The 23,344-nt window shown below is 37.9% G+C and overlaps 1 protein-coding gene and 1 non-coding gene across 6 annotated transcripts in view; one reads left to right on the top strand and one right to left on the bottom strand.

Moving 5' to 3' along the window:
* LOC142349664 (ryanodine receptor 2-like) overlaps window positions 1–23,344 on the bottom strand; it is a 227,570-nt gene that overhangs the window by 88,376 nt on the left and 115,850 nt on the right. For all 5 annotated transcript variants that reach the window (XM_075401386.1, XM_075401387.1, XM_075401385.1 and 2 more), the window contains exons 31-45: window positions 14,927–15,067; window positions 13,866–14,025; window positions 11,478–11,586; window positions 10,746–11,101; window positions 9,883–10,351; window positions 7,124–7,438; window positions 6,570–6,742; window positions 5,969–6,194; window positions 4,590–4,883; window positions 4,357–4,489; window positions 3,896–4,019; window positions 3,355–3,506; window positions 2,703–2,890; window positions 2,054–2,214; window positions 1,437–1,672 (exon numbers count right to left, since the gene is read on the bottom strand). In XM_075401386.1, coding sequence (XP_075257501.1) covers window positions 1,437–1,672; window positions 2,054–2,214; window positions 2,703–2,890; window positions 3,355–3,506; window positions 3,896–4,019; window positions 4,357–4,489; window positions 4,590–4,883; window positions 5,969–6,194; window positions 6,570–6,742; window positions 7,124–7,438; window positions 9,883–10,351; window positions 10,746–11,101; window positions 11,478–11,586; window positions 13,866–14,025; window positions 14,927–15,067 — 3,237 coding nt within the window. The remainder of the gene's footprint in view (window positions 1–1,436; window positions 1,673–2,053; window positions 2,215–2,702; window positions 2,891–3,354; window positions 3,507–3,895; window positions 4,020–4,356; window positions 4,490–4,589; window positions 4,884–5,968; window positions 6,195–6,569; window positions 6,743–7,123; window positions 7,439–9,882; window positions 10,352–10,745; window positions 11,102–11,477; window positions 11,587–13,865; window positions 14,026–14,926; window positions 15,068–23,344) is intronic.
* On the top strand, window positions 19,655–19,757 carry Trnal-aag (transfer RNA leucine (anticodon AAG)). Its single transcript is given in 2 exon segments — window positions 19,655–19,693; window positions 19,711–19,757. It is a non-coding gene; the product is annotated as a tRNA-Leu (tRNA).

Raw genomic sequence — 23,344 nt, forward strand, 5'->3', positions numbered from 1 at the left:
ACGACAAACCGAGCAGGCGAAAAATCGAATAAACATAACCGACTAACGTCGGGCGAATTGCTCGCAAACGATCGGCGAGCGGTTGGCATCGTCCGTAGCTAGCCATGGATTATTGGAGCTAGCGCTAGCTTGATTCGACTCTTCAACTTTCAGTTTTCTAGCTTTGTTAGTAAACAAATCAAATGGAAAGCTGATACTTAAAAAATTTGCAAAATATTGCAAAATTTAAAAGAAAAGGTTCCAGATTTTGCAGTGATAATGTTCAAAACCATTTTTTCTCTCCTGAGTTATGTCAATTAACCCATTTGCAAGACTTTGTTGGTCAGTAATGACAGTTAAACTCAGAAAAGGACAAAAACACTCAAAAATTTTGAAAATAATCGCAAATTTTAACAAAATCTTGCTAAAATTCAAGACATTAAAACTATTTCATTGTCTCAAGAGACTATCCAGAACACTATTTCAAGCTTTAATTACTTTTACTGGTTCAAAAACATCCATAAACTTTGAACATGATAATAATATTTCGAATATTAAAAAAAAATAAAATTTTATCATAAAGGTGCTAAAGCTGGATGAATCTAGAAACTATGCGACAGCTTTTCATGAAGCCTTGAAGGAGGTCCCTACGACCTTGGTGCCGGAAAAATTGATAGAAATGTCAGAATCAAAAAGATTAAAAAAAATGCAAATAATTTTAAAAATTGCTGATCTGAAAATCTTGAAAAACCTTTCACTACATTTAGAAGCTATACAGTAACCTCAGCTCAAACTCTTTGTCAAAAAAAGGCTGAAATTCGTGATGTTAAAATGTTGAAACCATTCCACTACCACTAGAAACTATGCAGTAGCCTAATATAAAACCCTAGAGAAAGTTTCTTGACGCCTAGGGCTGAAAAACACAAAAAATGACAAAAAAAAATCAAAAAACTTGAAAACATTTGTGAAAATTAGTATAAAATTGCGTGTTTTTAGCGATCCATTGTTCGTCTGTAGCCACGAGAGGCGGGCGGGGGGAGTGTACACCGGGGGTTGATGGGGAGGGGTGGGAAACAGTGGGGTGGGGGGGCAACAGCGCGTTGGAGGGGGGGGGGGGGTGGGGTGGGGGCAACAGTAGGGGTGTCGTCAACCTCTAAGAACCGCCCTTCACAGCATAAGTTTAAGTCTCCAAAACAGTTTGAGCTGAAACAGAGCTGAAAGGCTCTAAGAGCACTTAATGCCCGCTGGGCGCTACCTGTTTATCCCGTTTTTGAGGACGAAAAGTCAAAAGCGTCAGACGAAAAATCGGTCAAGCGAAAAATCGTATAAAAAAAGACCGACAGGACTAATATAATTGCTACAAACTTCGTTTGAGAGCAATTAAAAACACCACAGGGCTAATATAATTGCAGCAAACTTTGTTCGAGAGCAATTAATAAACTATGCTAAAAACTCACCAATGATCGACTTTCCATACATGTCACGTGACCCGATTCGCCTCAACATCAACTTCAGCACAGGGAGCACAGTCTTGAACATAAACTTCAGATCTCTCGTCTCTTTCACAGTCAGAGCAGTCGGGTCAGCCAGTGACGTCATCTGCTCTCTGAATGTCTTCATCTCGTTCACAACTGATAGGAAGAATATGTGTACTAAGCCGAGAACAGTCGGGTTGCTACTTCCTGCGATCGCTCTAAAATATTTTTACCACTTTTTCCTGCTAACTTTTTGCATAGGTGGTAACAATTTCGGTTTTTTAAGTTACTCGTGTTTTATTATAGTCTCGATACAATCCAATACTCAGCAAGGTCATATTGAAACCTGAAAACGCAAGAAAATTTGTTGCAAGAACGTCTCATGTGTGCTTGTAACATTTCTGAATGATTATGAATAGTTATACCTTTGGAATTAACATATAAATTGCTGACAATTTATTTAGTGCTGATTCGAAGATGTAATGAGTTCAAACTTATGCCCAAAATGACAAGAAGATGCCAGAAATAAAAAAGGCCAGAAATAATGGAAAATGGCCAACAGTGGCCAAAAATTGTCAAAAGTGGTATGATTGACTAACGAGAACTCGAGTGCCTCTGCGACAGCCTTGATGCAGTCTATGTATCCCTGGAACCCACTCCTGATCTCAGAATTCCTGCTGTTCTTCTGCTCACGCATCGATGCAAACAGACGACAGAATAACCCCAGAAGCAGCTCCTTCTCCCTCACAGAGGCGTACACCTGACAAAGGTCAAACACTAGCAAAAAAACCCAGTCGTGCTTCTATCGATCATTGATTAGTATTTGATGGGTCAATAGACCTCAAACCCTATTCTGATTTAAGTCTTCAATCGGGGCCACAGTTCAGCTCCCAAAGATACCTAAAATAATGATGCCCTCTATATAATATATATATATATATATATATATATATATATATATATATATGTATGTATGTATGTATGTATGTATATATATATATATATATATATATATATATATATATATATATCCCTTTTGCCCAGCCTAATTTATCCCCCCCCCCCGTGTTCATTTTATCATATTTGCCCTACACAGGGTAGAAGCTTTTTTGTTGCGTGAAAAACAGATAAGTTATGTATAAGTTTTTCTCAGTCCTCATTTCTTAATGTCAGTTGAACATTTTGTTGAAGTTATTGCTTGGGACATTTATAGAGCTAAAGGGATGCTAATACCAGAGCATATCTCACCCTTGTTGTTCTCAGCGCGACGCTGGGCGCGTGATCAGAGGGTCTGTTACTGCTGGACTCCTTAGTGCCAGTGTAGTATGTACGATGCAGGAATACATAGTGATGGATCACGGGAATGACCACATGGGCAAATTTGCCCACTATCTCTGGCACTGGGGTGGAAGTTTGAGATGCAGCCGAGCCCTCAACTAAACGAAAATGATGCCGTCACATGTCATTACATATTAAATCATTATGTAAAAAAAATGGCAAATGCGCGTGTGGGAGTAAATAATATGTACCCACTATAATGGGGGGCACAAAGGGAAAAGATCCTGTTCTTACCAGGTTTTCATTCAACGTGGTCAGTAGTCTTGATGGTGGTTAAATCGCACAAATATTATCACAGCTTAGGTCAAGGTCATCAATTTAATAACGAAGGCATTTTAGAAAATCAGCAATCCTAGGTTTTGTTTGAGTAATGGTGTCTTTTCCAATTGTGACCCCAGTACGTTATGCACCCTGTAGTTACAGAGAAGTTGTCATTACATATTAAATTATTATGTAAATAACATCCACGTGCTGCTGGTGGTGCAAATAATATGCACCAAATAATAACTAAGCTGAGAGGGGGCACAAACAGAAAAGATCCAAGTAATGAATGAAAAGTTACCCAGACTTGCGACAGCCTTGGAGTCTTTGATGGCCTTAGAAGCCCTCTCTGCGATTACCATGACCTTTTCCAGTAGGATGAGTGAAAACCTCTTTTGGTTTAGAGTAGGACTGGCCAAAGAAGAGTCACTGCCAAAGTCAGATTCGGAGGATCTGGTTCAAAATAAATACAAGAAATCTGATTGCATCATCGGAAGCGGACATGAACGGATGTGTAGAATATCTTCGAAAGATTACCTTTTATCTAAACTTCTAAACTGACATTTATTGTTTTCGAATTGTTTTCCATAATTCCCATAATAACACCTTAACCAACTATCTTGATATATTGTATGATCAATTCGAATATCGGATCTACTTAAGTTAGCTGGGACTGTTTTGAACATATGCGTTCAGAAATTCCTTCTCACTTTTAGGAGCCCTCACTCTATGGTTAGACAAAATTGGGCCTTACACTTTCAACAAGAAGCATATAGAGAGTTTCAGAGATAAAAAGGGTTCCGAAATTCATCAAAATTGAACATCAATGACGGTCATCTCACTTGGTGACTTGGAATCCGCATACAATGAGGAACTTGATGAAGTTGTGGGATGCCTTCCACTCCTTCGACTTCTCCTCCAATGTCAGCAATTCATACGGCACAAACGTATGCTCTACGGCACGATCTGAAATTGATATTAAAAAGATAAACTTGTCACGAGGCGGGAAACAAAACTTGAAGCATCTTTTTCCTATCAATATCTTGGCAAGATTGGTCAAGTTCTGCAAGAGTTATTAACATCTTGCATGACATGTCAACGTGTATCAAGTTTCCTTTCACTGGGCAAGCTTTAGTCTCCGTTTTCTTATTGTTCTCAGTTGCCAACGTTACAATATAAGTACTGAATTAACAATATAACTATTTGTGGTGACTCATTGCGGGTTATTGAACGTAGATAAACCCCTTTTTATGTCCTACCCATATAGGTTCAAATTTTGTTTTATTATCTCAAAATTTCTTGCTTCTTCTGTGGGAGTCGTTGATCATAGCATTATTGGCCAAGTCATGACAGCATTCGCCCACTAGATTGGCCAGGTCTATGAGCTCATTGGTGAGTGCCACTGAGGAGAGGTCCAGAGGGTTCGGTCGGAAGTTCTGGAACAAAGTTGAATGTGATAATCGAAATCAATTCAATAAAAAGCACAATAAGATTTGAACAAATTTGCTGTAACTTTTTGGTTCAGAAATTTCTAACCGCGATTGAAGGCGGAGCTGCAACTTGTGGTGCTCCGCCGGACGAGTTGGACACTTTTCTACCCCTTCCACCTCCTCCACTCATTCCAGTATTTCCACCCTGGCCAGGGTCTGTATTCGGGTTGAACTTCTTCTCAACTTGGAAACCGAGTGAAAGGACTATTCTCAATTTCTGCCTAATGATCATCTTGTACTCTTCGATGTCTGTGTCGTGTAGCAGTTTGAATGGTTTCAAATTGGGCGCTTTTTTATTGTCATCGTCGAATTTCAAACCATAGGTCCAGCCACTTTCAAGCTAGAATGAAAACTGTTTTTAGCATTTGCTCTGCTTTAGAAACGTTCTGTTGGTTAAATTACGCGCTATCGTATTTTTGAGATATGTTGATAAATAACGATACCGCAATATGATGCTGATTTTTTTAAAAGAAAAAGTAAAAGTGATAATAGGTCAAATTAAAGCTACCATATTACAAAGAAGGCTGTGAAGCAGCCCTAATTTGAAACAATATGAGCTCAGATTCATCTTTATTAAACCATTAATGACAACCGACGATGATCTCTTCGCCTAAAAACAACCCTAATCAGTCAAAACCATAAGATAATCCGCCATGATCAGATAATACCTCATTTATAATCAGCAAACACCTCGTTTGTGATCAGACTTCGGGCAAACTCGCTTTTACTAGTGTCCTCGACCGTTAATTGTCTGATCATAGAACCGAGCCGGTGAAGATCCAGAAAAAAAACCCATTTAATTATTGTCTCATCCAATGAGGAGAACACAATTATACCCAGCAATTTTTTTCCTATATTAAATATCGTAATTAGAGGCCTCTTTAATCAATTTTTGTTAATCAGAAAGATCAGCGAGATTTATCTAATGCAAAAAAAAGAAAACAGAAATCTAATACTAGATCTTTTTCATGAAGTTTGCCCGCTTTTTTTGAGACAGAAGAAAAATTTTTAACACCCGACCACATCATACCGACCATAATGCCATTTTGTACACCTAAAATTTCTATATACGACTACTAAGAATTGAAAATCTTATATTGCATGTGAGAAAATATAATATTTCCTGTCCACTGAATAAGAATGAGCTCTAAGATTATTTATACCCGCCACACAGGCATCTGAGAACGATCCATAAGGGTCAATCATGTCCTATCGGAACGCATTTAAAGTATTAAATTGTGAATTGTCTTTTTAATATTGCAAGTGATCTTTTGTAATATACGGATCCGTAAACAATTTATCATTATTTAAAAAGCAAATAGAAGAACAGCCATCACAATTCTTTCTTGGTTTAACCAAGATTTTCCAATAAAATAGAATTAGAAAGAATTAATAGATGAACCAAACGCAAGAAAAAATTCTTACTAATTCTTTCGACCATTCGTCGTGAACTTGTTCCGAATACTTGAGCGTAAATTCCGCCAAGTCTTTGCTCAAATTGATCGAGTCAAAATTGGAACTCCTAGGAATATACTGTCCTGTTTTCGGATCCACAGACGATTTCTTCCTGTTTTTAATTGTCAATGTCTCCACACTTTTGTTTAGGTAATCCGGAGGTATGGTTCCAACGATTGACAGCAAAGCCGGCATCCCTAGTTTAACACTAATGCCAATGTTTCTATAATTAGTATTTTTTCGCTAATATTGCCAAATTTAAAGTTATTTTGACTTCTTCAGTTTCCAAGAGCATTATTGGAAACATTGCAAACTGCCAGATAAGCCTATAATGATAGAAGAATTAGGAAATGCCAAATTTCACAAATTCCTGAACGATTCAAAACTTGTGAAAAAAATGTCGAATTTGTAAAAAAAAACATTAAATGTGAAAACAAACAATTACACAGCTTCAACGTTCCAGTAAAAAAAGTTTATAAATAATTTTGCATGCATTGGTAACGTTTTCGATGTTTTAGAAAGTGATTTGAAAAAATAGTTTTTATATGTCATTAGGGTTAAACTAGGGTTTCCTTTGTCAATGAGGTCGATGTCTCCGTTTTTGATCAATGCTTCGAAGAATGTTTCGAACATGCGTAGGAGGACACTGCGCTCTTCCTCTGATACTACTCCAATTATGGAGTTGGTTGGGTTCTCAATGCCAGAGTAGTAATCTTGGTTGTGTTGCAGGAACGTACTCAGTGCCTGGAACCGAAACATTCACTGGGTTACAATAACTACAAGCATTTGGAACAACAATATAAACACCTTTGCATATAATTATAGCACAATATTGTGCGTAAATGGAATAGAACTCTGAGCTAAATATTTTTAGAAATCTTTTTCAGCGCAATTCTTAATCAATTTTCAGAAAATACTCGACCCCATACAGTTAAGAATAGGTCAGCTTTTTAAGGGAAAACGCTAAGTAAATGTCACACGGAAAATTTTTTAATTTAAATTTATGGTTAAATTTTACTTTTTATCAACCTAACTTATGAGTTGAAAGGAATCATATTCTTACTAAATGTCTTTGAAGAAAGTTAAACCAGTGAGAGGCTATTAATATTAACAAGTGTAACAAACCTCATAAACAACTTCATTGTACGATTCCAAATCGGCCAATTGTCTCGACAACGTCAGCAGCAGGTTATGAATAGTCTGTGGTTTCACAAACTGAATCACGCAAGACAGAAAAGAGTTCACAATTGCTCTTTGCGCGTTTGACAAAGTGCGACACCGGAAGAATCTGTAGATTGTGATTAGGAACGTCTCGACCAGGTTGGGGTCCGATTCTGCAGCACCCTCGAACAGTCGGGCATTTCGGGTGAGTAATGGGAGGACTGTTTGACAGATGTAGCGGTTTAGGGCAACTGAGAAATCGGTACCAGCTACTGAAGCCTAAAAATTAAAATTCGTGGATCCCTGGGCAAAAACTGTATAAGCAGGAATTTATTTACTTGTAAATTGGTAGTCAGCTTCAATGCAACTGTTTAACACATGCGAATGCTTGAGAAAAATCAAAGAAATTCACAGCTGGACATTTTTTGCCTCAGTAGTTTTGGATTTTTTAATGATGTAAGAACCAAACAAAATATTTCGAAAAAGTTGTTTCATGGGCACTTATCAGTTATTGCATAGCCTGACTAGGAAGTTGTGAGACACGTTCTCAGATCAAAAAAATTTTCATAGCTTCTGGCAAATTGCTTCCAAACCGGGGAGATGGACGAGGGGGGTGGATTGGAGTGAGCGGGGGCTAAAGGAGGGGATCCCTTTTCATAAATGATTTTAAGTCATGTCAGCAAGTTGATGAAATGAACAGTTAGAGACTAGCGCAGATCTAAGAGAAGAGCTCAGCGACTTAATGTCCTCTAGGCTTCACCTGTTCTTACCGTTTTTGAGGACAAAAAATCAGAAGCGTCGGTTGAAAAATCTATTACGCAAAAATAGCGTGAGAACAGCATAGAACTAATATAATTGCGACACACTTCCTTTGTAATTAAAAAAAATGAATAGCTGCAGGTTTAAACCTCAAATTAGTAACTCACACATTATGGTGAAATTACTAACGCACAGATATTGATCGCAAAAGAACTCAAAATAATAAATTTAGTATCCAAAAGGACATTTAACACGAAGTTCTCTATCACTAGGGGCAGCAACGTATTTCAACAAAATGATCAGTCAGATGTATAGTTCTTAAACATAGTAAAAATAAAAAAAAACGTCAAAATTTCAATATCGTGCAAGTTAATTTTTAAAAGAACAAACCAACTTTCAATACAAAAACTGTAAAGGCCGCCTTTTGTCTACAGTACATTTAACTCATGAGGATTTTTGGCTTCCGAAATTGTCTGAGAATCTTTTGCGATGAAAAAATTAAGGACACTGACTTTGTAAGGCGTTTTTTCTAGACCTTACACTTTTTGAAAACTTGTTCAGATTACTTAGGATACTTGCTAAAATTGCACAACTATTCTATCTAATTTAACAAACAATTACATCAGATCCTATACAATAAAAATTAAGGAAAAAATCTGAAAGAACCTCATATAAGATGTCACACGATAAACGGATAAATCCGGAACCATCGATGTTAAATTCATTACTTCTCTAACCTGAAACCATCCAAAACACAATAAGCACAGGCCACCTCAGACACTAAAATTGATTATTCAATCAGTTAACAGATCCTATCAATTAACAGGAGCCTATAACAGATCGCTCAACTAATGCTTTTGAAGCCAATAGAAAAATAGAAATTAAAACTAATCCGCAATATATTTTAAATGAAAGATTTCAATACTTGGTAGCTTGACAAATTTCAATAGTTCTTTTGCAATACAAAAATCTTGCAATTTTAAGTAGTGATTTTATTTTAATATCTAAAATTATCAACACGCTTCGGGAGAAGAAAAGTTTTTCGAGAATACAGTCCAGAACAAAAAATTTTGAACAAAAACGCAATTAAATGCTCTGAAATTTGAAAAAAAACTACAAAACGCAGCGTCTCCCCACGTCTGCCGAAACTTCCGGTCACAAATGTGCTTTTACCGGCTATAAGAACAAAAATTAGTTTACAGTTTAAAAATTCCTCCACAATATGAAAAGTTTGAACAGTACTAAGCAAGATTTCCTTTCAAGTTGCTGAATTAATCTTATTTCATAATACTTTGCTTAAAAGTTGAACAAAATTTGTAACTTTTGGCAAAAGAGAGCCAATGTTCAAGATGTAATTGTAAATGTTTTCTACGGTTTTTGTAAATTTCAGCCGAAGAAATTTCATTTTCATGACTTAAGTGCGCAATTGGCACGCCGCATAAGAGGTTCGTTTTCTCAATATTTCTCCTTTCAGGCTAATTAGGCAGATATTGACAGTCTCGTGTCTTGTTATTTCGTAGAGTGACAGTAGTGTCTCATTTTTGGTATTGGAATAACATTAAGCAAACCATTTTTTACTATTCATTTCTATCCTCCACTTTACTTTAAATAATCAATAAAATTTGAACGCAGAATGCTTAGAATGGGAGAGAATTTTGAAGTCGATAAAACGGCTTGAGGTTGACAACAAGGCCTTTGCTTAATATCTTTCGAAGCAAGCCCTCACGGGAAGAAAATCATCTGAAAAAAAAAACAAAGATGGTTGATCGCAAAATTGAGTGACAAGCAATGATAGAGCCAAAATTTACAGAAACTAAACACAGACAAAAGTTTTAAGTAAAAGTTTTCTCTATTTTTGTTCATCTCTAATCATATCTGATTAAGGGTGAAAAGTCGACCCGGGAATTGAGCACAAAGTCTATTGTGAATAAAATCTGAAAACAATTGATGAAATGCATTCTAACCGTGTCCAAGATGACTGCCGTTCTCAAATCAGGCAAGAAGCCAATAGAAATCAACTGCTGCAATGTCTCCGAGTCATTGATACCATACACCCTATCCCAGAACTTGACAATTGCCGCTTTGTGATGTGGTTTCAGAGGCCCCACCCAATGCTTGCTCAATGTCGCTTCATCCGCAGTTGTTGCTGAGTTCTCATGAGATTCCTGCTGCAAGATCTCAATCGAAGGCAGACTGAACGTCATTCCCAGAATTCCCTCCAAGTCTTCCATTGGAACCAGACTTTGAAGAATTGCCCGGACTCTCTGGGTTTCGCCGCCGCCTCCCGCGCTGGTCGTGTGGACTGGTTCTGATGGTTTGGAGTCGGAGAATTTGGAGGAATCATCGCCAGGTGAGCAGCATCCGAGGAGATTGATCAAAGCGGAATAGAAATCGAGAACAGCGTCGCCAATTTGCACGTCATCTGGAGTAGGTCTAAAAACACAACTTTTTAACTACACATTTCATACATAAACTCAGATTATTATTCCAGAGAATGTAATAATCAGGCAATCAATAACTACAGAGTTCATAATCAATTAATTTCCGAATTATGATAGAATGTGTTATCGGCCGTTTTATAGTCACAATTTCCCTGTATTACACTGTTAAAATTAATTGGTAGTAGAAAAACCGATATAAAACTATTGCAATCGAACAAACTATCATAACCGAAATGCAATGTTAGAAAGGTGGTTTATTTTCGCGGGGGCTTATTGTTTCCTATAAGAATCAGACTGTTATATTTCCGTGGAACGTTTCTTTCCTAGACCCAGTAACATTAGTTGAAAACCCAATTTTAACAAAGTGGTTCAAAGCTTAAACTAACTCGAGGTTGAACATGACAACCGAATGTGGCCCAGATTTGAACGAGATCTGATCTTTCCTCATTGATATATTATCCCCACCGGCAACAGCTGCCGATCCAATCATAATCAACGAACGATCATCAGTCCAACTAGCCGAACTGGGATCATCCAGGTGACCTCCAACCGACTCTGATCCACCCTCTCGTTCGTCTCCCGACTTCCCCTCGGATCCGGAAGAGGCCGTGGCAGGGTAAAGAATAGCATTGTGTGTCTTTTGGAGGTCGATAGCCTCTGCTACGGCTTCTAGGAGTCCTCGGCCACCAGCACGAAGAGCGGGTCCGAGACATTCGGGTCTGCGTACTAGCATCCGGACAATCTAAAGAACATTAATGTTCAATAAAATGATAGAGTGCGTCGAAATTTACATTCCTTTCCCATTCTACAGTTAGAAGTTGAAAAAAACCAACAATTATACGTATAAATATTTTTTGAGAATGCAAGCCTATAACCGATAGAAAAACTGCCCCCCCCCCACACACACACACAATAACTTTTACACCATTGTAAACATGATGCAATGATTCGTAAACAGATATCTCAAGCCCAAGTCTCACAAACTTCCTCAAAATCTCTGAATAGCCTGACCCACATCTTGTATACCGTATATTTGGACCGGTTGCTCAAATGGCATGCAAGCCCAATTATATGTCCGATACCGGGAGGGGAGGGGGGGGGGGGTGGTTAATACTAACCTGGAACGCGTTTTGTTCCACACTTTCTCCTGACACCCACACTGTTGTTTTGAGGAAGTCTAGAAGTCTCTCTCCCACTACTGGGTCCCAGCCTATATCCGCAACTCCTCTGCAAAACACCATGAATTAGTAAACAAAACCAAGAGGAGCAAAAATTTCTTCTTTTAAAATTTATTACCAAATTAAACTTTCGGTGCAAACAAAATTGAAATTAGAGCGTTGGCACAAAGATATAAGCAAAGAATGGCCAACTTTTGAAATCGCTTTGCTCTAAAGTTTGATAATTAGAACATAAAACCAGCAATCAAGGCCATCACAGCTTGACAAAGTAAATTAATATTTGAAAAAAAACCGTTTTCATACTTTACGAGTGTCCACTGGTACCAAATTTTTGATTGAATTTACTCACTTTTGTAATCAGATTTCACTTTTTCTATCATATTAGATTGTACGTGTGAAACGTACTTACAACCTTTGCGGAAGAAAACGCGCTGCCCTATATGGAAATTTCTGACACTGGAAGTTCAAAATTGGAATCTATTTTCTGCCGCAAAATACGTTTTGCCAAATCGCAGACCGCAAAATTGCCGTAATTAGATTTCATTTAAATGCAGTAAAATCACTAAATTTAGCAATCATTGTTGATAAAAGTGTCTTAGACATACCTGCTGAATCACTCCAAAAGGATTTAAATATTGAGAAACGAACTTACTACCGAACGTAACTAGTAATCACATTTCTTTAGAAGTATTTTCTATTTTAGGTTATTTAAATGCCGTGTGGAAACTACTTAGCGCTTTCCACATCGGGCGTCTAAAGACGGTGGGAAGTAGCAGCCACATTCTTTGTAAATAGTTTGTTTTGGTACCGGTAGACACTCGTTATGTAGTTTTTTTGAAAATTTTTTTATAGAATTATTCTTATATTGAGTAAAGAAATTCTTTACCGTATAAAAAAAGCAGTTTTTCTGGTTAACTAGAATATGAAAAGCTCCCTACTCTAAACAATCTAACAAATTCAAAAATGTGTATTTCTTGCTAAAAACTTTAATGGTTTTCTCCTCTGCCTTCTGGAAAAAATTGCTGTAGATTTTCGACATCACTGGAGAAGTTTTTCCGTTTAATGTTCAAATAAGACTAATCAACGTTCACGTGGTGTTAAAGTTGCAATATAGTTGAAAATTGTCGTAAATTTTGGTTCCGAAGAATTCATCAACCAATCTTTTAATGAGGCTCATACTTGATTATGACGTGGCCATAGAAAATATTGAAATTCTAGCTCACCGGTATCTATGAAAAACCAATTTCAAAATGATTTTTATATATGTCAAAATATAATTTTTTCTTAAAAAAACCTGATTTCTTGACACATTTTGCTGCTAAGTGTAAGCTAGGATAAGCCAAAATCTAATTCCACACATTTCCGGTGACTCTTTCTCAGACCAGCAACCTATTTTTGAATCTCTGAATCTCTAAGCATAAGGTTCCCTTATGCGTGCTAAAGCACTGAATTGAGTGATAAATTATTCAGACACAGTATTTGACAACTAAGAGCGAACTCAGGACATGGTCCCGCTCTGTACGGAAAAACCAGTACGGAAATTTCTTCTGATCAGACCCTTTCAGGCCAAATTGACACAATATTAGGCTATCAAATGTTGCAAACTTAGTTATTTTGAATCCGTTTTTGTTGACTTCACTCAAATTTCTTTTCTACGTAAATTTAGTCTACTCAATAGCGTATTCGAAGCATACTTTGCTATGACTTAGTAATAACTATGATTTTAAATCTGACCACCGGTGTCTTCGAGCACTTGTCTGATCCGGCAAAATATTTTCACGCGTTCAGTCAAATGATAAACGCTGTTTGATTAGAGGCTGTTTTTTCATCGAACAGAAGTTCACTGAGATATATTGAGCGTAAGATAATCTGACAGGAAGTTTTGGTGTGATCAGTAATGCGATCAGTTGCTACTTTGAGTACTTTTTAGGTTGCGTAAATTTGACAGGGCATAAATTCAAGGGAACTTTAGTCTAATGAAAAAGCTCGAATGGGTTGATAACACGCGCTTTTCACGCATATTTGAATCCCAGTCGAGGTAATTTTGAACGCAATATATAGAAAAAATAATTTTGAGCTCTTTTTCAGTCTGATCAAAAAACAGATTAATCATAACAGCATGAAAACAAAAAAAAATTGGATAGCCAGATAACTCAAGGTTATTTTTCTATGGAAATCTGTGATCAGATAATCATTATCGCCTGGGACCTTGTCTTGAGGTTGCTCTCAGTTTTTAAATAGCTCTGCGAAATTACAACAGTTCTAAAAAGGCCTCTAATCCGTAAAAATAGACTCGTCGATACCGTGTTGAAGCTCACTAAACCGAACCTAGCTAGAAGAATGGAGTTACTGGCGAGACCACAGTCACCCAGACACTTGATGACACTTTCGAGGTGGTGTTGTCTGAGAGCGAGTGCCAGTTCCTCGTTGTTCTTCATAGAGGCAGCTGCGACATCTAGAGGCGTCGAACCACGCAGGCTCGGATAAGCTAGAAAAGCACAAAATTTCATAACTTCTTATGCTTTCAAAAAATTGTGGGTAAAAATTTGTTTTTATTTTTGAAACGGATCACTTCGCTATGCTTAAGTGTTAACACTACATTTTTTTTAGCGTCCGAGGCATCATTTGAAAATTTTTGTATGATCCTTGTATGAGTACTAAGAAATCATACAAATCATTTATGATCCTTGTATGAAACCAAAGAAATCATATATGACCTAGTATGATTACTAAGAATAAAAAAAATTATGCGCTTTATGCATCTTTGATTGATTTTTCCCATATCAGTAACCTGGAGCATAGCGATTGAAGCCTTTTGAGAGTAGGTTTTATTTTTTGTATGATCTTTGTATGACTACCAAGAAATCATAAAAATGATATATTACCCAGTCTGATTACTAAGAATCATATATGACATAGTACGAAATCCAAGAAAGTTGTATGATCGATGACCCGGGTTCATGATATAATAGACAATTTCCACGCTAATCGTTCAGGAAGAGCATGAGCAGACTGGGATTGTGTGACACAACGTGTGGAATAAAGCGGACAATGTGTCAAAAAAAATTTTAAACCTCAATAATCCAAACCCAAAGACTTGAATACTTATAAAGTGTGAACTTTGTGAAGTTATTTCTTTATGAACGTCGAGAAAAATAATGTTGCATAACAAGAGATAAAGATCTTTATCTCTTGTTATGCAACATTATTTTTCTCGATGGTCGAAAAGAAATAACTTCACAAAGTGCACACTTTATAAGTATTCAAGTCTTCGATTTGGAATTTTCAATTCTCGAACATGAAGTTATTTTATCCAAATTTTATTCAGCAAATTTAAAAATGTTTATAAGGAAAATGACAGTTTCGAAAATGGCAGAACTTCGACTTACCCAATCCCATGGTTATGTTGTCCAATAGGAAATCCAGCTTCTCAAACACCGCCTTCTGGTTCTGAGAACTGGTTCGACAGAAGAAAGACAAGAATCGACAACACGAGGACACTATCTCAGAATTCCACTCGTTAGGAGGTCCTGTAAACGATAACGATGCCATAAAAATTAACAAATTTTTGTATATTGTTATGCCATTTCTAGAAACCAATACAGAAATATTAGCACAGAGAAAATGGAGCCTTTCCCATTGTAACCCCGAAAATTTTCCCATCATAAGATATTTACGGTAATTGGGGGTTTCTATGCTAACTGGGGGATAGATCCGATTTTCACCTCTAATAACACCATAACTCCCCAATACGGTACAGATTTGAAGCAAATATAAACGTAGGTATAATTCAGTAAAAATCGATTACTTGAAGAGATATTTTGTGGGGTTATTAGAACATTAAAAGAATGACTTGTGTGTATGCTCTTCTTAATAGGCGTGCTTCTGAAACAACAGATATATTGAAATTATATATATAATGTTTCATATATCAACTAGCAAGCCCAAAATGCCATTAAAAGGAAAAGTGATTTCAGAAAAAAATGAGCGACTTTGTTTACCAAAAACTGAAAAATGAAACTTAATTTTCAATTCCTGACAAATAGTAAAAATAATAATTGTTAACGATTTTTTAAAAAAAGAACCAGCAGACCCGTTGGGGCAATTTTTTTGCAGAGTACATATTTTCTCCATCATAAAAATAGAGCTTGCCCAAATGAACAAAAACAATGGAAAACTCAACTGAAAAAGATCAAAACAGAGGGGGGGGGCAAAAACAAAAGTCGCATGGTACCGCTAGTGCATTTATGCAGATGATTTTTCTAACAGAGAAAAGTATAACTAAAAATGACAAAAAGCAAAGGATTAACAATTAATTAAACCATAAGAGCAGAAATGACTTGATGCATCGAGTATTCAGCTCTGCAACTCATTTCTCAATAATGTATCGAGATCTTAAAACAGCGACTACAGCATGTACTCAAAAACAAACTATGGAAAAATTTTACATGGTAAAAGTTTGGAAACAAATTTTTGAAAGCCAATTTTCCCGCTATGCGCTCATAACAACTCAGGAAAGACACATAAGCGTCTGCAGTTATGTCTATGAAACAAAAAGTTTTGGTAACAGAAAGTCGATCAGCGACAGTGGCAAGATTAAGTTAAATTAGAGTTAGATTGTAGCCACAAAGTAGTGCTAAAGATATCCACGTGTCTCAAATCATATTTTTGGACAATTTAACTACATAACTTAACTGCTTGCTTTTATGAATCCTGAGCAACTTCTAATGCAAGGCGTGAGTAATGGCCACGCGGTCGAAGGCGCTAAAAATAAGAGTTGCGCAAAGTTCACAAAAACTGTACACGATAGTTTATGCGGATCCCACTCCTGTCAGATTATTCATGAAGTTATGAACAAAAATAAATTGCTTGCTTTTCTAATCCTTTAGAATCTTACAATGCGAAGCCAAATAATCTGAGGCTTCAGATTGAAGAGTTTCTCAATGATAAGATTCCTGTGCAAAATGTGTGTATGAGTTCAAATCCTGCTCATCTCCGATTATTGAAAACTTTCACGAACAACTCGATTGGTTTACATACTAACTCCCCGTCAAATCAAAGTGCAAGTCAAGATAGCCGTGCGGTCGCAGGCGCCCAACTAAAGAGTTGCACAAATTTCAGAAATACAGTTTACGATTTTGGAAGTTGGCTCAAAGTGCACTGCTGTCAGATTTTTGAACAGTTTCACAAAAATCAAAATGGTTGTCTTTCTGTCTCTTCAGCAGCTTAGGGTTCAAGACCGATCCGTCTAGGGCGCGAAACTGAATTTCTCAATTTATGAATTCTGGTAAACAATTGTGTGCGTGGGTTCTAACGTCAATCCCGTCACAGTTTTATAAACCTTAAAAAAACTTGGCTGGTTTCCATTTTAACTCTTAAGCAACTCATAGTGCAAGCCAAGATGGCAGCGCGTTCAAAGATGTCAAAATTAAGAGTTGCTCAAAGTTCGGAATTCCTTTACATGATATAGTATGTGGGCTCAAATTCCACTCCTGTCAGTCTTTTGGACAATTTAACTACATAACTTAACTGCTTGTCATTCTGATTCCTGAGCAACTTCTAATGCAAGGCGTGCGTAATAGCCGTGCGGTCGAAGGCCCTAAATATAAGAGTTGCGCAAAGTTCAGAATTACTGTACACGATCGTTTATGCGGGTCCAACTCCTGTCATATTACAAGATTCCTGTGCAGGATGTGCGCATCTGTTCAAATCCTGCTCATGTCCGATTATTGACAATTTTCCTGAACAACTCGAATCTTTTTCATACTAACTCCACGTCAACTCATAGTGCAAGTCAAAATATCCTTGCGGTCGAAGGCGCTCAATTTAAGAGTTGCGCAAATTTCAGAATTACAGCACACGAGTGGGTAACGGAGTTCAAATTCCACTCCTGGTTGTCTATCTGTCGCCTCAGCAGCTTAAGGTGAGAGACCAAGCAGTCTAAGACGCCAAACTGATTTTTTCAAAGTTGAGAGCTCTGGTAAACAATTGTGTGATTGGATTCTAATGTCCATTCTGTCAGATTTTTCAAATATCTTTAGAAACGAGTCGGTCGGTTTACATTTTAATTCTTCAGCATCTTAAACCAAACGATTGGTTTCCTTGCTAACAATCCAGCAGTTGATAGAGAGGTGCAGGATAGCCTAGCGGTCTAAAGCGCCAGAATCAGAGGTTTCTGGAATTTAATAATTATGGCACACAATTCTGTGCGTGCAATCGCATCCCAATCCTGTCAGATTTTTTAAAAACATCCATTCAAAAATAATTGTTTGCAGTTCTAATTCTTCTTAGAAGTTCTTTCTTAAAGTGCAAGGCAGGATCGCCGAGCAGTCTAAGGCGCAAAACTGAGGAGTTTCAGAATTACTGTACAAGAGTTGTATGAGCGCTCATATTCCACTCCTGTCAGCTCTTTAAACAATTTAACGACAAATCTTTTGGCTGCTTTTCTATCCGTTCAGCATCCCATAGCTGACGACAGGATGCCTGCGCTATCAAAGACTCAAGAGTTTCTCGAAGATGAGAATAATGGTACACGATAGTGTGCAAGAATTCGAATCCCACTCCTGTCACATTTTTGAACAATTTCCTATTAAAATAAATGTTTGGCATTCTATTGGTCAGCAGCATATAATTCAAGGCAAGATAGCCGAGCACTCAAAACCTCCAGATTCAAGTGTCTCTCCAAATTCAAAATTTTTGATTTCCGATCGTGTGTGTCGGTTCAGGTCCCACTCCTGTCAGTATTGTGGCTAATCTAACCAAACAAAACTGTTGATTCTCATTATAACCCTTCGGCAGTTAACATAACAGGGCAGGATAGCCGAGCGGTCTAAGGCGCCAGACTCATGGTTTCTTGAGGATGAGATTTCTGTTACACGATTGTGTGTGCGTGGCTTCGGGTCCAACTCTTGACACTTTTTCGAACAATTTCTTATAAAAATTAAATGTTTGGCATTCAATTGGTCAGCAGCATATAGTGCAAGGCGAGATAGCCAAGCAGTCGAGGGCTCCAGGTTCAAGACTTTCTCAAAATTCAAAATACTTAGGACTCGATCGTGTATGTGTGTTCAGATGCCACTCCTGTCAGATTTTTTACTAACCCAATCAAACAAAACTTCTGATTCCCAGTATAACCCTTCGGCTGTAATTAGTTCAAGGCGGGATGGACAAGCGGTCTAAGGCGCCAGTCTTAAGAACTTCTCGAAGATGAGAATTCTGCTACACCATTGTGTGCGAGGGTTCAAATCCCACTCCTGTAGTATTTTTGAACAATTTCCTATAAAAATTAAATGTCTGGCATTCTATTGGTCAGCAGCATATAGTGCAAGGCAAGATAGCCAAGCATTCAAAAGCTCCAGATTCAAGTGTCTCCCAAAATTCGAAATTGTTAATTTTCGATCGTGTATGTCGGTTCAGGTCCCACTCCTGTCAGATTTGTGACATATCTAACCAAACAAAACTATTGATTCTCAATATAACCCTTCGGCAGTTAACATAACAGGGCAGGATGGCCAAGCGGTCTAAAGCGCCAGTCTCAAGAGTTTCTCGAAGATGAGAATTATAGTACACGATTTTGTGCGTGGGTTCGAATCCTTCTCCTGTCAAATTTCTGCACAATTTCCTATAAAAATTAAATTTTTCGCATTCTATTGGTCAGCAGCATATAGTGCAAGGCGAGATAGCCAAGCAATCAAAAGCTCCAGATTCAAGAGTCTGCCAAAAGGCGAAATTATTGATTTTCGATCGTGTATGTAGGTTCAGGTTCCACTTCTATCAGATTTGTGACATATCTAGACAAACAAAACTATTGATTTTCTCGAAGATGAGATTTGTTACACGATTGTGTGTGCGTGGCTTCGGGTCCGACTCTTGACACTTTTTTGAACAGTTTCTTTTGAAAATTAAATGTTTGGCATTCAATTGGTCAGCAGCACAAAGTGCAAGGCAAGTTAGGCAAGCAATCAAGAGCTCCAGATTCCAGACTCTCTAAAAAATCAAAAATTATAGGATTCGGGCGTGTATGTGGGTTCAAATGCCACTCCTGTCAGATTTGTTTACTAATCTAGTAAAAAAAACTATTGATTCCCATTATAACTCTTGGGCAATTAATAGTTCAAGGCAGGATGGCCGAGCGGTCTAAGGCGCCAGAATCAAGAGTTTCTCGAAGATGAGAATACTGGAACACAATTGTGTGCGTGGGTTCGAAACCCACTCCTGTCAAATTTTTGAACAATTTCCTATAAAAATTAAAAGTTTGTTATTCAATTGGTCAGCAGCATGTAGTGCAAGGCAAGAGAGCCAAGCAGTCAAGAGCTCCAGATTCCAGATTCTCTCGAAATTCAAAATTTTTAGGACTCGATCGTGTTTGTGGGTTCAAATGCCACTCGTGTAAGATTTTTTACTAATCTAATCAAACAAAACTATCGGTTCCCATTATAACTCTTCGGCAGTTAAAAGTGCAAGGCAGGATGGCGGAGTTTCCCGAAGATGAGAATTCTGGTACACGATTGTGTGCGTGGATTCAAATCCCACTCCTGTCACAATTTTGAACAACTTCCTATAAAAATTAAAGATTTGGCATTCTATTTGTCAGCAGCATATAGTGCATGGCAAGATAGTCAAGCAGTCCAGAGCTCCAGATTCGAGACTCTCTCGAAATTCTAAACTTTTAGGACTCGATCGTGTATGTGGGTTCAAATGCCACTCGTGTAAGATTTTTTTCTAATCTAATCAAACAAAACTATCGATTCTCATTATAACTCTTTGGCAGTTAATAGTGCAAGGCAGGATGACGAAACGGTCTAAGGCGCCAGACTCAAGAGTTTCTCGAAGATGAGAGTTCTGGTACACGTTTATCGGCGTGGATTCGAATCCCACTCCTGTAACATTTCTGACCAGTTTCCTCTTAAAATTAAATTTTTGGCATTCAATTGGTCAGCAGCTTTTAGTGCAAGGCAAGATAACCAAGCAGTCAAGAGCTTCAGATTCAAGTGTCTCCCAAAATTCAAAATTTTTGATTTTCGATCGTGAAAGTCGGTTCAGGTCCCACTCCTGTCAGTATTGTGGCTAATGTAACCAAACAAAACTGTTGATTCCCATTATAACCCTTCGGCAGTTAACATACCAGGGCAGGATAGCCGAGCGGTCAAGGCGCCAGGCTCAGAGTTCCTCGAGGATGAGATTTCTGTTACACGATTGTGTGTGCGTGGCTTCGGGTCCGACTCTTGACACTTTTTTGAACAATTTCTTATGAAAATTAAATGTTTGGCATTCAATTGGTCAGCAGCATATAGTGCAAGGAAAGAGAGGCAAGCAGTCAAGAGCTCCAGATTCCAGACTCTCTCGAAATTCAAAATTTTTAGGACTCGATCATGTATGCGGGTTCAAATGCCACTCGTGTAAGATTTTTTACTAATCTAATCGAACAAAACTATCGGTTCCCGTTATAACTCTTCGGCAGTTAAATAGCAAGGCAGGATGGCGGAGTTTCTAGAAGATGAGAACTGTGGTACACGATTGTGTACGTGGGTTTGAATCCCGTTCTTGTCACATTTTTGAACAATTTCCTATAAAAATTAAAGATTTGGCATTCTATTTGTCAGCAGCATATAGTGCATGGCAAGATAGTCAAGCAGTCCAGAGCTCCAGATTCGAGACTCTCTCGAAATTCTAAACTTTTAGGACTCGATCGTGTATGTGGGTTCAAATGCCACTCGTGTAAGATTTTTTTCTAATCTAATCAAACAAAACTATCGATTCTCATTATAACTCTTTGGCAGTTAATAGTGCAAGGCAGGATGGCGAAACGGTCTAAGGCGCCAGACTCAAGAGTTTCTCGAAGATGAGAGTTCTGGTACACGATTGTCGGCGTGGATTCGAATCCCACTCCTGTAACATTTCTGACCAGTTTCCTCTTAAAATTAAATTTTTGGCATTCAATTGGTCAGCAGCTTTTAGTGCAAGGCAAGATAACCAAGCAGTCAAGAGCTTCAGATTCAAGTGTCTCCCAAAATTCAAAATTTTTGATTTTCGATCGTGAAAGTCGGTTCAGGTCCCACTCCTGTCAGTATTGTGGCTAATGTAACCAAACAAAACTGTTGATTCCCATTATAACCCTTCGGCAGTTAACATACCAGGGCAGGATAGCCGAGCGGTCAAGGCGCCAGGCTCAGAGTTCCTCGAAGATGAGATTTCTGTTACACGATTGTGTGTGCGTGGCTTCGGGTCCGACTCTTGACACTTTTTTGAACAATTTCTTATGAAAATTAAATGTTTGGCATTCAATTGGTCAGCAGCATATAGTGCAAGGAAAGAGAGGCAAGCAGTCAAGAGCTCCAGATTCCAGACTCTCTCGAAATTCAAAATTTTTAGGACTCGATCATGTATGCGGGTTCAAATGCCACTCGTGTAAGATTTTTTACTAATATAATTGAACAAAACTATCGGTTCCCGTTATAACTCTTCGGCAGTTAAATAGCAAGGCAGGATGGCGGAGTTTCTAGAAGATGAGAACTGTGGTACACGATTGTGTACGTGGGTTTGAATCCCACTCTTGTTACATTTTTGAACAATTTCCTATAAAAATTAAAAGTTTGGAATTCAATTGGTCAGCAGCATATAGTGCAAGGCAAGAGAGCCAAGCAGTCAAGAGCTCCAGATTCCAGACTCTCTCGAAATTCAAAATTTTTAGGACTCGATCGTGTATGTGGGTTCAAATGCCACTCTGGTAAGACTTTTTACTAATCTAATCAAACAAAACTATCGGTTCCCATTATAAATTTTTGGCAGTTAAAAGTGCAAGGCAGGATGGTGGAGTTTCTGGAAGATGAGAACTCTGGTACACGATTGTGTGCGTGGGTTCGAATCACACTCCTGTCACATTTTTGAACAATTTCCTATAAAAACTATATGTTTGGCTTTCTATTGGTCAGCAGCATATAGTGCACGTCAAGATAGCCTAAGCAGTCAAGGGCTCCTGATCCAAGACTCTCTAAAACTTCTTAATTTTTAGGACTCGGTCGTGTATGTGGTTTTAAATTCCACTCCTGATAGATTTTTTTTACTAATCTAATCAAACAAAACTATTGATTGTCATTATAACGCAGTTAATAAATCGAGGCAGGATGGCCGAGCGGTCTAAGGCGCCAGACTCAAGGGTTTCTCGAAGATGAGATATAAGGTACACGATGTGCGGTGGGTTCCAATCCCACTCCTGTCAAAAATTTGAACAATTTCCTATAAAAATTAAATGTTTCGCATTCTATTGGTCAGCAGCATATAGTGCAAGGCAAGATAGCCAAGCACTCAAATGCTTCAGGTGCAAGACTTTTTCAAAATTCAAAATTCTTAGGACTCGATCGTGTATGTGGGTTTAAATTCCACTCCTGTTAGATTTTTTACTGATCAAATGAAACAAAACTTGATTCCCATAAAAACTCTTCGGCAGTTAATAGTGCAAGGCAGGGTGGCCGAGCAGTCTAAGGCGCCAGACTCAAGAGTTGCTCGATGATGCAAATTCTGGTACATAATAGTGTGCGTGCGTTCGAATCCCACTCCTGTCATATTTTTGAACAATTTCCTATAAAAAAATAAATGTTTGGCTTTCTATTGGTCAGCAGCATTTAGTGCAAGGCAAGATAGCCAAGCACTCAAAAACTCTAGATTCAAGTGTCAAATTTCAAAATTTTTGATTTTCGATCGTGTATGTCGGTTCAGGTCCCACTCCTGTCAGATTTGTGACTAATCTAACAAAACAAAACTATTGATTCTCATTATAACCCTTCGGCACTTAACATAGCAGGGCAGGA

Source organism: Convolutriloba macropyga, chromosome 11 (genome assembly GCF_964194025.1).
Source record: "Convolutriloba macropyga chromosome 11, txConMacr16.3, whole genome shotgun sequence".
NCBI lineage: Eukaryota > Metazoa > Xenacoelomorpha > Acoela > Convolutidae > Convolutriloba > Convolutriloba macropyga.